Source organism: Rhinopithecus roxellana, chromosome 2, assembly GCF_007565055.1.
Source record: "Rhinopithecus roxellana isolate Shanxi Qingling chromosome 2, ASM756505v1, whole genome shotgun sequence".
In the NCBI taxonomy this organism is placed as follows: Eukaryota; Metazoa; Chordata; class Mammalia; order Primates; family Cercopithecidae; genus Rhinopithecus; species Rhinopithecus roxellana.
Window position 1 is genome coordinate 152,111,383 of NC_044550.1, and position 15,587 is coordinate 152,126,969.

At 41.6% G+C, this 15,587-nt stretch overlaps 1 protein-coding gene across 3 annotated transcripts in view; it reads right to left on the bottom strand.

Moving 5' to 3' along the window:
- PDGFRA (platelet derived growth factor receptor alpha) overlaps positions 1 to 15,587 on the bottom strand; it is a 62,236-nt gene that overhangs the window by 21,863 nt on the left and 24,786 nt on the right. For 2 of the 3 annotated variants that reach the window (XM_010358986.2, XM_030922357.1), the window contains exons 3-12: positions 13,511 to 13,828; positions 11,427 to 11,687; positions 10,266 to 10,396; positions 7,859 to 8,030; positions 7,578 to 7,767; positions 4,634 to 4,749; positions 2,834 to 2,960; positions 1,629 to 1,822; positions 715 to 809; positions 367 to 499 (exon numbers count right to left, since the gene is read on the bottom strand). In XM_010358986.2, the coding sequence (XP_010357288.1) occupies positions 367 to 499; positions 715 to 809; positions 1,629 to 1,822; positions 2,834 to 2,960; positions 4,634 to 4,749; positions 7,578 to 7,767; positions 7,859 to 8,030; positions 10,266 to 10,396; positions 11,427 to 11,687; positions 13,511 to 13,828 (1,737 nt within the window). The remainder of the gene's footprint in view (positions 1 to 366; positions 500 to 714; positions 810 to 1,628; positions 1,823 to 2,833; positions 2,961 to 4,633; positions 4,750 to 7,577; positions 7,768 to 7,858; positions 8,031 to 10,265; positions 10,397 to 11,426; positions 11,688 to 13,510; positions 13,829 to 15,587) is intronic. The other variant, XM_030922364.1, reaches the window with a different exon arrangement.

Sequence of the window (15,587 nt, forward strand, 5' to 3'; positions counted from 1 at the left end):
TGTGGTTGTCCTCATTCATTTCTCATCTGCTCATTTTTAGTCACAGAAATTCATCTCATTTTCAATTCATGTCATTTCTAAAGCAAAGCAATTTTGGTGGGTATCTTTGCCAGCCCTTTTCATATTCTCTTCTCCCTTTGTAAAATTTTCCTTAACTATAATTTGTTATGGAACGAGATTTTAAAAAATCATTGCAGTGATCCAATTAACTCATTGTCAAGACAGAAATGTATTTCTGAAAGCAAATTTCTATTGCCTAGTTCTTACTAAGCACAAGCTCAGGTCTCTATTCTGCCAAGGCCTATAAATTGTAAAGCTGTGTGCAAGGGAAAAGGGAGTCTTGGGAGGTCACCCCATGGAACTTACCAAGCACTAGTCCATCTCTTGGAAACTCCCATCTCGAGTCATAAGGCAGCTGCATCGGGTCCACATAAATATATTCATGTCCATCTGGGCTGATTGATTCAATGACCCTCCAGCGAATTTCATACCTCGGTTTCTATAAATGACCAGGACCGGTAACTGGTGAATTACCAAAGTCCCAGTGCACCAGAGCTTCAATGAAGCTGCACAGTGACTGGACACAGTAGAGTCCAACAACGTTCACTCCACATATAATTACTGAGCTCCTTCTCTGTGCCAAGCACTGAGCCAGGTTGCTGTTCTTGTTCTCATTGGCTTCAAAGATCTTTAGTTTTATGAGAAAATATCTACCTGTTTCCAAATGACAACCAGGACAATGAGTGAGATGATCACAATCACCAGCAGCACCAGGACTGCAGCAGCCACCGTGAGTTCAGAACGCAGGGCTACGTGACAAGAGAGAGAGGCACAATGAAAAGTTTCCTGGCAGACATGCACAGGGGCAGCAAGGTAGTGTGGCTGTGTCTGAGCCAGGAATCTCTCACTGCTGGTGGTGAAATGTGAGGGCTGTCTGGTTCATTTTAGGGATAGGAAGTACCATCTCTCAAACTATCTACACCCAGGAAACTACATCAACTCTTTCCTTATACAAGAAGGGGACAAAATTCAATCAGGAGAACTCAGTATTTTCTCCAAAGTTGCTCCAACAGTAAACTTATGGGCAGAATTTGAATAGGAACAATAAAGATGGATAAATGCAATTGACAGCTACTATATGGGCAGACACCTCTACTCCATATGCTTTATTATAAAGCTTATTTTGTAAATTGCATTTTGCTTATATTGCTTTTGGCTTCATCCATCTTTTAAGGAGCAATGAGACAGAAGATCCTTCTTCCCCACACTGCATCCACATACACAGACATTCAAAGTAGAAACTGTAGCTATATTATTAGACAAGCAAAATATTGAGGAGCCTCTGCAAAATGCTGTTTTGGATCTGAATCTAAAACAAAGTCCTAGGTAGAGGTTGCAGTGAGCCAATATTGTGCCACTGCACTCCAGCCTGGGCGACAGAGCAAGACTCTGTCTCAAAAAACAAAACAAAATAAAGCAAAGTCCACATGCCTGCCTTTAAGAGCATTCATAACTAAATTTCTGCCTTGGGACCTTCATTTCTATATGACTCCTATTTGGGATTCAAAGTTTTGCCTGGGGGAAATGGGGCTCAGCTGATGAGTTGTCCTGACTGTTGAGGAACTCACTGGGAGCCACCAGCTTCAGCTCTCGGTTCTCAGCTCCAAGGAGATTCTTAGCCAGGCATCTCACCGCAATGGTCTCTTCCACTTTGGCAAAAGTCACAAGGCCCTCCACGGTACTCCTGTCTCGGGGGTGGATCTCCGTGATGATGTTTGAGACATTGTTGGCCAAAATCGTCCAGGAAGTTTCATTATTACATCTAGAGAGAAAAAGGGCCTAAGTATAGGGCCAATTCCTGAGAGTCATGGCAATGAGTGGAGCCAAGGGAACACTCTAAGATGGCAAGGTGTTGGGATCTTGTCTACATTTTGGGGCACTACACACTGATTTATTTTACATGCAGATGAACATTAAAACTTGTCTGCATGTGCTAAAGAGGGAATAATTCACACATGAACTGAACGTGTTTACATAGCAGGCAGAGATAAATGCGTTTAATAAAATACGACTACCATTCCCCAATCTTGAACCTATGAGCAAACTGAACAGTTCAATTTCAACCATATTTAATGATCTCAATCTCCCACACCTTCAAAAAGGCCTGGAACCCTCCCTTCTCAACACTCACTCTGGGAAGAGCCCCTAAGGTGTCACTAGGGTTGCGATGATCCTCAGATTGAGTTATAAGAGCTAGATTCCTGCTCCACACTGGAATCTACTAGAAACTCCAGTCAACATCCAAGTCCATCCTTAGCCCTAGGAGAAGTTAAGATGAGGAGTCTCTGTCTAGAGGAAGAAACAACTGAGGCTTCTGAACACAACCAGTTACCAGGGATGAAGTGTAAACACACCGCTCATGTGCCCATTTAAGAAGGCTGAGGACTGGGAGAAGGGAGGAGGCACTGGCAAATTAACCCACCAAACAGCAGGTAGGCAGATAAGGGACTAAGCAGTCACATTTATGTTTACATGCAGTCTGACCACCAAACAAAGTTCACCAAATAAGGTATGTGAGCCAGGGTAGTAAAAATCTTCTTAGGACAGTGGTTCTTAAAATTCACTCTTTTTTTTAGATTGGAGACACTTTGAAGGTCTAATGAAAGCCAGGGACCTTCTCCTTACAGCTATTTGTGACAAAAGATACACACCCTGAAGCTATCACACCCAAAACCCTATCTTATAGTCAATAAGTAAAATGTATTTGACATCATTTGTGTCAAGGGAGAAAGCTTCTGACCACAAAGGAAGAAGATACATCTGTTTTCCATACTTCTTAATATCCTTGCATATCATCCACTCAATATCAGGAAGCGGCGTGCCTTCAGCTGTGCACCTCACCGTCTGTCCCCCAGTTGAGCCATGGTGATCATCGACCAAGTCCAGAATGGATGAAGGAACTGCGAGAGGCAGAAAGAAGTCAGAATGGAAGAGTTCGTGTCCCAGAACATGTGGGACTACAAAGTGGAAGATGAGTTCACAACTCATCCACGTGGCATTCAAACCACTCCAGAGGGGCTGAAACCAGTTGTACAAGTAACACTCCAATTTAGACAGACCCACATGATTAGCAGCATTTTCACAGTTTTGGTGTTTTGAGATTTATCCCTGTGATGTTTTTAATCTGGAGTGAACAAAGTGAAGAGTCCATGGTTGTGATGTCTCACACATGTAACCCCAGCTACTTGGTAGGCTGAGGTGGAAGAGAATCACTTGAGCCCAGGAGTTTGAGGCAAGCCTGGGCAACATGGTGAGAAGAAAGATGAGAAGGGAAAGGGAGGGGAGGGGAGGGGAGGAGAACGGAGAGGAGAATGAAGGAAGGAAGGAAGGAAGGAAGGAAGGAAGGAAGGAAGGAAGGAAGGAAGGAAGGAAGGAGGGAAGGAAGGAGGGAAGGAAGGAGGGAAGGAAGGAAGGAGAGAAAGGAAAAGAAAAGAGAGAGTGAGGGACGAGGGAGGGAAGGAAGGAAGGAAGGGGAAAGGAAAAGAGAGAACAAGTGAGGGAGGAAAGAAGGAAGGAAGGAGAGAAAGGAAAAGAAAAGAGAGAGTGAGGGAGGAAGGAAGGAAAGAAGGAAGGAAGGAAGGGAAAAGAAAAGAGAGAGTGAGGGAAGAGGGAAGGAAGGAGAGAAAGGAAAGGAAAAGAGAGAACAAGCGAGGGAGGGAAGAAGAAGGAAGGAAGGAAGGAAGGAAGGAAGGAAGGAAGGAAGGAAGGAAGGAAGGGAGGGAGGGAGGGAGGGAGGGAGGGAGGGAGGGAGGGAGGGAGGGAGGGAGGGAGGAAGTCCCTTGGTTATTTGGCTTGAAAGGCAAGGAATTTCTTAAAATTATATTATAGCTTAGGATTCAACTAATGGATTCGGCTAAAGTATAATCTAAAGCAGCATTTACCAAAATGCATCTGTGGTATATTATCAGGTTTTAAAGATTCTTCCCTAAATCTGTGGTCAAATAAATTAGGTATACGGTGATGTTTGTATCACAGGTTTTACTGTGAGGATCACATGAATGCACCTCAGATGGCACCTGGCACATGGCTGGGACTGGGGATAGGTGCTGCGCCTGATTGTAAACAGACTTGGGCACTCTGTTCTGGTAGGGACTGGTGTACAATGTCTATAAGGAAAACTTGTAGCAAAACTCTCCAGAACAATCTAAGATCATCTGGACCAAAAAGTATCACTTCTCTCTTCTCAGATTGAGAAGCAGGTGCTAAGCAAGCTGGTGAAGGCCAGGTGCAGTGGCTCACACCTGTAATCCCAGTACTTTAAGAGGCCAAGGTGGGAAGACAGCTTGAACCCAGGAGACCAGCCTGGGCAACATGGCAAGAGCCCATCTCTACAAAAATAAAGAAAGCTAGTGGAGCCTAGGGATTCCCCGCCTACTCTAGAGTAACCCCGAACCTCCCAGAAATACCTGAATTCCTAAGTTCAGCAGAGGTATCCCTAATATGTGACATCTGCAAACACTGCTTCTCCCCTAAGTGTTGCTTTTCTTCCATGACCCAGGAGGAAAGTGCCAGGCTTTCCTTGGAAGACACTCATCTACAGAGCTAGCATTATCTTTATACTCCCTTTACATACCTTGAGTTAACAGTTCAAAAGTATAGCTCTTCACATCATCTTCATTTTGAGCTACAATAGTATAATGGCCACTGTCTTCTTCCTTAGCACGGATAAGCTTTAATTTGCTTCGATACCTTTTAAAAAAAAGGATTTTGTTTCAACAAGCAGTAGCTAAGTAAGTTCCAATTGTTTAAGCAATTGTACTATTCAATTTAAGTTTTATTTTTACTGTAAAAACTAAAGTCATCTTGTTTTCCTTGTCCATATCATCTCTTCTGGAATTCTCAACATTCAGTGCACATACTGAAGGCCTGGATCATACACACAATTCTTACAAGAGAAAATCAGACATTCAGAGATGAGCAGTGGTCATCTCCAAGAGCTATCAGTTCAGCCAGGGTCTGATTTCTGAAAGAATAAACACAGCCTACCAGCTTTTCTTTAAAAAAACAAAACAAAAAAAAAAAACCCTTTGATTTTTACCTTTTTAAAAAAACATTTGCTTCCCCTAAATATCCATCATTTAGGTGGTTCAGCAAAACAATGGAATACCATTGGAGGACAGAATAAGGACACTTTCTACATATTGGTATGGAGAGGTCCACAGGATATGACATTCCTACTTGCTTGTATTTTGCTTAAAGAAACTCTGGAAGGTTTCCTAAGAACCTAATTAAACAAATAAAGGTGTTTCCCTGTGGGAAGGAGGGGAGAATTGGGCAGTTGGGGACAGGAGTACAGTAAGGCTTCTTACAATGTACTCTCTTTATATCTGATTATTTTTCAAGCATGGGATTCTATCACCTATTTAAAAAAAAAAGTTATAGGCTGGGTGTGATGACTCACACTGTAATCCCAGCACTTTGGGAGGCCAAGGCGGGTGGATCACTTGAGGTCAGGAGTTCGAGACCAGCCTGACCAACATGGTGAAACCCCCATCTCTACTAAAAATACAAAAAAAAAAAAAAAATTAGCCAGGCATGGTGGCACACACCTGTAATCCCAGCTACTCAGGAGGCTGAGGCTGAAGAATCGCTTGAACCCAGGAGGCAGAGGTTGCAGTGAGCTGTGATCTTACCACTGCACTCCAGCCTGGGTGACAGAGCTTGCAAGACTCCATCTTAAAAAAAAAAAAAAAGTTAGAAAAAATATGCTTCTACAAACTTTATTAAAGAGAAGCTTCCCCAAAAATATTTTACATGGATTATAAATGACATCTGGTTGTGTGTGTGTCTGTGTGTGCATGCGTGTGCATAAATATAGTATGTGCCCACTGGATTGTCCTTTATAAATCATCACAGTGTGAAAAAGCAACTGGAATGGAAAAGAAAAGCACCGGTCATGGAGTGAGAAGATCTCGGGCATTATTACAATTCTCCATGCCTCAGTTTCCTTGTGTGTAAAACATGATAATTGTACACATAGCACAGAGTCATTGTGAGAGTTAATTAAAGGAGATTGTATGTGTGAAAGGATTTCATAGTCTCCAAAACACTTTGCAAATGCTGGGGCACTCAGACCTATGAAGAGAGCAGGCTGAACCATACTGAGTGTGCTCCAGGACTGGATTTCCTTAGAGAGTCCCCTAGGGCACAGTGGGATGCTGATTACCAAATTATCCTCTGCTGTTTGTTGTCTACACTTCTTCAGCCAAGAAAACCAGTGGGTCCACTAGTTTTAAGCTCCAGGAAGCCAGATCCCCCACCTACCATGTTCATCTTTATATTTACTGGTTCATAATAGGAACTAAAAAATACACATTGAAGGATCCTTGAATCATTAAAAGGAAAACGCAGCTTTCCAGAACCACTCAGTTGGCAAGCCTGTCCTGCCATTGCTGTGGATTATGGCTTGCAGACAATGCTCACACATGTGTTGGAGGTGTTAGCTGTACCAGTGTTACCCTATTCCTCTCTGGCTGCACAGCCTCATGGAAGTTCCTTATGGAAAGCTGCCCTCCTCGTTGTGCACCTTCATTTTGTGTCAACAGAAAGCCTACCAGATTCAGTACCCCACTTCATTTTTCCTTTACTATTCTATAGAGGTTGTAAAATTCCACTTTCTCAGACTGCTTCTCAATTACACGTGGAATTTAGTTCAGAAAGAAGAAAGCAAATCATGAGGTGAACTGAACTGATGAGAAAGGCTCTGTTCTTCCTCCTCCTGAAGGCTTGAAATATAGGACTGACTTTGCCTTTCTGAGATGATTTCTGACAAAAGTATAGGGCTGGTGAGCTGGGTGCAAGATGTACCTTCTGACTCTTGGGTTCTAATCACAGCTTAAAACCTCAAGAAGCCCCATGATATCATCTGATCCAATGCCTTGCCTTGAAGGACATAAGGTATTGTTTACCCTGCATTGTAGATGAGGAAACTGTGGCTGAGGGTGACTCACTCAAAACACCACTACCAGTTAAGAGATGAGAGCAATCGACCATTCTGATTAAAAGGCAGGGATCCAAGTGATTCATTGCACATCTCTTTCCTGACTAAAGTCAGCCAGGCTCTACTCTTCTTTCCTGTGGAGTCCTCAGTTAGGGCAAATGGGTTCCAGATTAAGTCTATGATGTTAACTTTCACGTAAGGTGATGTGATAACTACTTCATGGGTGTAATCACCATACATGTCTACTTGCAATATGGATGATGAACATCAGGGAATGTATTCAATCTATTCAATCCTGGTGAGTCCAATTTTACCTCCTTTCTTCCACCCTAGCTGAATACAGTGACCTGTCTTTCCCCAGGGGCCAGAGCTTTTAGTTCTTTCTTCTCATCTTCTCATTAAATAAATACCATATTGCAATGTTATCATTCAAGGGATGTGATTTCAAGCATCTCTTAACTCAGATTGCTACATTTTCTAGAATGACTTTGCGTCTGGGTTGTAAGACACACACAAACCTCAGTCCGCCTCTGATGCACACTAAAAAAAGGCATACTTGGGCAGAGTGTTTCTTTACCTTATTTCCTGAATCTTTTCCACATCAGTGGTGATCTCCGTGAGATTTTCGATCAGAGTCAGATTGTTTTTCAGCCAGGATATCCTGGGAGGTGGGTAGGCCTGCACCTCTACGACAAAATGTTTGACTTCATGCAGGTTGACAGCTTCCAGCTGGCTAAAGGTGGGTTTGATTTCAATGAACCCTTTCTCTGTACAGGGAAGAGTTTCCATTAAATAAAGATTACCACATATGGATCCCGAGCAGCATGGACGACTGACATTTTAGAAAGCGGAATGTACCATGAACAGAAATAGTGACTCTCTTCATTTCTTTGACCTCCCTGGTAGCCTGGCGGGCAGCACATTCGTAATCTCCACTGTCTTTCACCGTGGCCTCGGGGACCGTCAAAGTGTACACCAATTTGATGGATGGGACTTTGATTTCTTCCAGCATTGTGATGCCTTTGCCTTTCTATAGCAAAAGGGGAAGAAAACCGACTTTTAAAAAGCTCGCTCCTAGGAGTGAACTCTATGGTAAACTATGGACTCTGGGTGATACGATGTGTCAATGGAGGTTCATCAGTTACAGCAAATGGATGGCAGGGATGTTGACAAGCGGGGAGGCTATGCATGTGTGGGAGCAGGAAACACATGGGAAATCTCTGTACCTCTCACTCAATTTTGCTGTAAACCTAAAACTGCTCTAAAAGATAAAACCTAAAGAAAAAAAGCTAGCTGCTTAGAAACTCATGAGATTTTTTATTTCGTTTTTAATTTTTCTAGAGACAGAATCTCTCTCTGCTGCCCAGGCTGGAGTGCAGTGGCACAATCATGGCTCACTGAAGCCTCAACCTCCCGGGCTCAAGCGATCCTCCTACCTTGGTCTCCGGAGTAGCTGAGGCTACAGGCCCATGCCACCACGCCTGGCTAATTTTTAAAACATTTTTGTAGAGACGGAGTCTCGATACGTTGCCCAGGCTGATCTCAAACTCCTGGCCTCAAGTGACCCTCCTGCCTCGGCCTCCCAAAGTATTGGGATTACAGGCATGAGCTACCACACCCAGCCCATTTTTTAAAAGGATAGTTAATGACACATATAAGGTGTTTGTGCTATACTGCTGAAGTATAAAGAATGTAACAAACTACTGTTTAAAGAATAACACCTATTAATTATTCAATGTTTATCTATGGATAAGAAAGAGTTAAAAGCCTTATCTCAGTCAAGCTCAGAGGCTCACATGTGTAATCCCAACACTTTGAAAGGCCAAGGTAGGAGGATCACTTAAGTCCAGGAATTCGAGACCAACCTGGGCAGTATAGTGAGACACTCATCTCTACAAAAAAAAAAAGGAGAAGAAAAAAAAAAAAGAGAAAGACCAATAAAAAATAAAAGTTTTAGCTCCCTAAAATATAAACAGTGATGCTCTGAGAAGTAGTCTTTCCTTTGTCTCTCCGTATTTTACAAAGTTTCTGCAATAAACCTACATTACTTTTACAATCAGAAAAAAACCATATTGTATGAAACAATACTTTGATTATATATTTGTAAGCCAAATAGCATGTACTTTGGTTTGGAAAAAAAATGCTGTATCCTATAAATAAAAAGTAGTGTTTATGTTTTAGGGATTAACAGCAATCAAGCGTGAACAGAAGAACCAAATCACTCCATATTTCAGGGAAGATGTACATTTGTTGGACTGTAAATGTCCCTTCACCATGTGAAGTTTATGAGGCAATAGTGAAAATGCCCACCTTCCAATCAGATGCCCCAGAACGAATGAAAAGCAGTGGCAAATGCATGGGAGAGAGAAATATATAAAAGGAGGGAGATCAATGGATAGAAGGACAGAAAGCTGTCAAATGCCTAAAAGAACAGGGAGCAGAAATTTACAAGTCAGGAGTAGAGGGAAGAAATATATATATATCTGGTTTTTGTTCCCCATAAGAATGTTAGTCATTCCTGCATTTGGGCATTCATAGCCTCTTACACATGGCTCTCTTACTTGGTGACAATGCATTAGAATGACTGAGACTCTGTAAATCTCCAGTGACCAAGAGGCAGCATGGTGGCTCCCTTTCCCCACTTCCATCTCCCCTCCTCCCTTCATCCGGCAATATTGGACCAGCTTCTGGTACAGTGCTTGGGATTGAGTAAACATCATTAAACCTTTGCTGAATGATTACATGGTGACTGTTCACTGAAGGTGAGCCATGCAAAGGTCAGGCACATAGGAGGTGGAACAGGAAGACACACTGTCCTCAGTGTCAACAAGGCAGAAGAGGAAGGAGTGCGGGCAATAAACACTATCAGATGAATCAACCGTCAGGAGCACAGAAGCCAAGACAATGACAATCAATGACTCTCCTCAATAGTAAAATCCAGCGGTTTTTTTGCTCTTCTAAGTCTTTGGTTGATATCTTGTAGCCAGAGAACCTTCCTATTTCTGTCTGACTTCTGAGAAAGAAGGCTTAGTGCACACTCTTTATGTATTCTGAAGGCCCTGGTCCAGCAACTATCGTTTCAAACTCGCCCATTGATCAAGGAGCCCTAAAGGCCTTTTAATCAAATGTGTTCATCATAGAGGTGGGAAGCTAAGGTCTAGAGAAACTCAGTGATGTGCCCCTCAGTGACAGACCCAGCACAAATGCAGGTCTTCTGAGCCCTGCTGCTCTGCTCCAAGCCATTGCACATTTTGAGGGTACCTACCACTTCTCCAGGGTAAGTCCACTGAAGGTCAACCACCTCATTGTTAAAAACAGCACAGGTGACCACAATCGTTTCCCCTGACTTATACACGGTTTTAAGAGCTTCCATTTCTAGATCCAGCTCTGATGTTGCTATAAAAAAGAACAAATACAAGGGCCTAAAAATCCATAGGATAGTAAGGATCTTATAAAGTTTGGGTGGTGGTGTTGTTTTTTGTTTTTTTTAAGAAAACCCTGAAAAATAATTTGTGAACCAATTATGAATAGAAGCCCTGATCAAGATAAAATTTGGAAAATCTCACAAGGCTTGATTTTGAGATGGTGTACAACAATTAGGTGTATAGTTATAATACAGAATTATAAAATAATAACAATAAAAATAAATTCCAATCAAACAGAACACCGCATTCCTCAGCAGTGCGTTAGTTATGGTTATACTCGTCTACAATCACCTTGACTGACATATTTATTCATTTAATCAACCAACCTTTGATGATCCACACTGCTCTAGACACTTTGTTTCCATCCAATTTTTTCTTCTCTTCTTCTCTTCCACTCTGCTCCTCAGTTATTCTCAGTACTTTCCCAGAACCTAGCACAGTGCCTGGCACAAAATTAGCTGTGCTCTGATTTTAAAACAGTGTACTCTTGCTGCTACCCATTCCTCCACATAGAATAGTGGTCAGGAAATATCTGTTGACCTCAGCATGTATTATACTTCCCCAAGCGTACTAACTGTGGACATCAAAGGGTTGAAGTCTACAACTACTTTCTTCAAAATTGAAATCATTTTTCTTAAGTTACTAAAATTAATCTAGGAATCTAACCCCCTAGGTGTATGTTTGTTTTTAGGGCCTCCGTAGTCAGGAATGTGAATGAAAGTAAGAGGCTTATGTAAGAAAAGAATTCCTTACAGTATTTTGAAGTCAACTGATGAAACATGAAATCTTGCATGAGTAATCAAGCTTTAGCCTTTAGTAATTTTAAGCTTATTATTATAACCATAGAGGTCACCCTGACACTGTATTAGCTGGGGTCCTAAATCCCAAAATCAGAATTTAGGATCACCAGTGGTGATGATTTAAAAAAAAAAAATCATACATGCACCTGATGATTTTGCCTGTTACTCTTATTTAAAGAAGGAAGGAGATGATACAAGTACCTTTTAAAGCATAAACATTAAATGGGATGGTCTGGAACTTCTTTCCTTTGACGGTGGCCTCACAGATATAGGGCCCTACAGTGAAGGTCCCATTAAAGCCCTGTCTGCTGTTGTAGGAGGCAGGTACCACCCCCTCGCTGTTGTGTAAAGTTACAGGAGTCTCGGGATCAGTTGTGCGACAAGGTATGATGGCAGAATCATCGTCCTCCACAATGACTAAATAATCCGTCATTCCTAGAGGTACAAAGGCTACATCTGGGTCTGTGGTTTGAAAAAGAATGAAGACTCTATTAGACATTAATTTCACCTTTACACATAAATCCAGAAAAACTATCCCACTGGCAGTATTGATACTAGGTATGAAGTTCACCTTTACACATATATCCAGAAGAATTGCCCCACTGGCATTAGTTATCATGACAGCTACAAAATGATTTTTAAGTATGAATAATATCAAATTGCCTGTCTCCTGATGGATAATACTGATGATAAATATCAATACTGGACAAGAGTTGTGGCTCATGCCTTTAATCCCAGCACTTTGGGAAGCCAAGGTGGGAAGGTTGCTTGTGTTCAGGAGTTTGAGACCAGGCTGGGCAACATAGAGAGAGCCTGTCTCTACAAATAAATAAATAAATACTAACCAGGAACCTAAATCAAAATTTAAACAACTAAAAACAAAAATGAACAATAAAATAATAGAGTCCAACTCTGTTCAAAACAGGAAAAAATATTTCTAGTTTTATTATGAAATACTTTCAAAAAACTCTTATCACCTGTAGTCAGTACGATTGAAAAGTAGCACAGAAATGTGTTTGTTAAAAAGTAATCCTTTGAGAAATACATAAAATTTAAAGAAGGAGAAGGAGCCTGAGAATTTCCTTTCCAAAAGAAAAACAGCTACTTAAGCTACGATGGTAAGAAGTTCTAAGATTCTCAAACATCAGCTGCAGAAAAGGCCCCTAAGTCTCCATTATTGTGAAATAAAAAGATCCCTGTCAGACCAGCGATGCAGGGGCTACTTGGATGGCATCTGTGCTGGAAAAAGATAGGGAACAAGAAGAATTTTTGGACAATCTTACACGGATTAAAACTTCAGGGACTTGTGTGCCTTTAACACATTCATGATCCTACCATTCTCTTCACAGCAGGAGACAATCCCTCCACACCTAGAGGATTTTCCTGAAGGAATCTAAGTGTGAATGAAGTTGGGGTGACATTCTAAATGTCTTCCCTTTTCAAAACAAAGTTGTTTACTTTTTCCTTAATTGTTAAGAAGGAAGGCTCATATGAATAAGAGTATCATGAAAGAAGTAAAGAGGGTCTAGATCCCTGGGGACACCCGTAGTTACAGAGGGTAGGAAGAGGAGCCCATTAAAAACTGAAAAAGAAAAGGCAGAAAGGTAGGAAGACACACTTCTGTGAGAACCCCCTTCCTCGACCTATGCCAAAACAGCAAGGATGGCAGGAATCCTAAGCGGTTTCTATTTTGTTCTAAAACCAAGGATTCTAGCCACAGTCCTTTTTAATTTACCCAACTGCCACCACTTGTGTTCAATCCTTTGTCCTTTTAATTAAATGTAGGAGTAGGCCAGGCCCAGTGGCTCACGCCTGTAACCCCAGAACTTTGGAAGGCTGAGGTGGGTGGGGCTCACTTGAGCCCAGGAGTAAATCGAGTGTTTATTTGGAAGATATTATAATGAACTATCAGCAACTCCAAGACCGGGCTTACCTATTAATTTTTGTATACTCAACACGTAGCCCAGTGCTGGACACACTGTGAGTATGTGTGCAACTTGAATGAACTGAATAGAGATGAGTATATTTCAGATTGTTTATACAGTACCAATATAGGACATGTCATAACAAAGATGACTTTCCAAACTTAATACAGCTCTGAAATGCTAACAATGAATATTTCTTGATAATATTACAAATGATTTTTATTTCTGTGTGTTCGCTTACATCTTTCAAACTTCCTGCAATAAATATTAATTATTTATATATATGTTTAAAACCTTAGTAAATTTAACAGGAAGGACAGGAAGAGAAGAAGCTCGGTCCTGGGGACCCATCCCACTCACCTGGCACATAGATGTAAATGTGCCTGCCTTCAAGCTCATTCTCTTCTGTCTGAGTGTGGTTGTAATAGCAAGTGTACAACCCTGTGTGGGCCGCCGAGGCACTGCTCACTTCCAAGACTGTCACAAAAAGGCCACTGTTGTTTTCTTCATTTCTGATTTCCACATCAGAGTTCTCTTCTTCAGACATGGGGTACTGCCAGCTCACTTCACTATCCCCAAAGCATCTCAGAGAAAAGGATGAATTCAGCTGCACAACCTTTTCATTTTCATTTGGAAGGATAGAGGGTAACGAAAGCTGGCAGAGGATTAGGCTCAGCCCTGCAAAAGGAAACACGCTCTGAATAGGATGCAGCCAGAAAGGACAGTCTCATTCCGAGAACTGAGAGAAGCAACAGTAGCAGCTTAGATGAACAATGACCATTTCTACACAAAAATCCGTTAGCCTGGACGCCCATGAAAGGTCCCCCATTATAACAGCCACTGCATCTGCTGAGAGCAGCAAATGTTCCAAATAGCTCCACCAAGCCCCACTAGATTCACTCCTCCAAACACTCAAATGGACAGAGGATGTCTGATTCCAATTCCATATTTCAGACTCTTATGTGTAACCATAAAATATCCCAAGATGGCACAGGCTCAGGTACATATGGGTTCTTCATGGTTCACAGTCACTGCAGAGGTTTCCCTTAGTTAAAATGAGATGAGGCTGGGGTGCAGCGGCTCATGTCTGTAATCCCTGCACTTTGGGAGGTGGAAGTGGGAGGATCGCTTGAGTTCAGGAGTTTGAGACAAGCCTGGGCAACATAGTGAGACCTGGTCTCCACAAAAAATAAAAAATAAAAAAATTAGCCAGGTGTGCTGGTGCACACCTGTAGTCCCAGCTACTCCAGAGGCTGAGGTAAGAGGATCACTGGAGCCCAGGAGATTGAGGCTGCAGTGAGCCTCTGCTCTCCAGCCTAGGCAATAGAGCAAGAGACCTGTCTCAAAAAAACAAAACAAAACAAAACAAAAACACATGGAATTAGAACAGAGGCAAGGATACGGACTGAACAATACACAAAGCACATCTGTGCTCAAGAGTTCCACATTTTCCATTTCTTATAGCCCTCGGGCATGCTGTCTCTCCCTCATGACTTCCAGGGCCAAGCAGGATGATGTGGATTTATTTATTTGTTTATATATTTATTTGTTTTTATGAGATGGAGTCTTGCTCTGTCTCCCAGGCTGGAGTGCAGTGGTGCCAGATGATATGGATTTTAATTCACAATTGGTAAGTAAAACCCAAGAGTGAAAACTCAGTTGAACCTCAAATTTCAGTCTCACTTATTTAGACTGAAACTGAACTTACTCCTTTTGAAATAGAGTGAATGTGATATAGCAATGGAATCAAAGGTTTGTGGTCATTCTGGATAACGTCCTGTAGTTTTCTACTTCTTTTCACTCTTTTGGACTGTGTATGCAGAGTACAGATAATAAACCCATGGAGCACAGAACTTAGAAAACAAGAAACCCAAGACTGATAGAAGAGATATTTTGACTTAATTATTAATTAATGATTTGTAATCTCCCTTGGAGCCTGATGTGAGACTCCCACCCAACTTCAATATATGACCACTATAATTCCTGAAGCTTGTTAAGGTAGGATTTGTAAGTACATCTGGATCACCTATTACTCTGTAGATGGGGTATACTTAGTGGAGCTTACAACTGTTAAATCTCTGGTCTTGCTCAATTCTACCATATCCAAATGAGTAAGACAAAGACACTAACGGACTGAGCTAACTCCTCAGGATAGAAGAGCACTGGTTCCATGGCAAACATCTGCAGTGCATAAATATCTGGAGGAAAACTAAGAAAGTCCAATACATCAACAAATTACCCCAATGGCATCCTTTTGGTGGGAAAGTTTTTAAGATTTTCCAAGAACCAAACATGTATCTATCAATTTGATTCCTAGAGAAGATAAAGGTGGCTCTGAGATTTGGAAGCAATGTAAGCATCTTTCATCAGGAGAGTTATGATTTAAGGTATAATTTCTTGGGCAAGAATTTTCTATTATTTATTTTCTTTGAACATT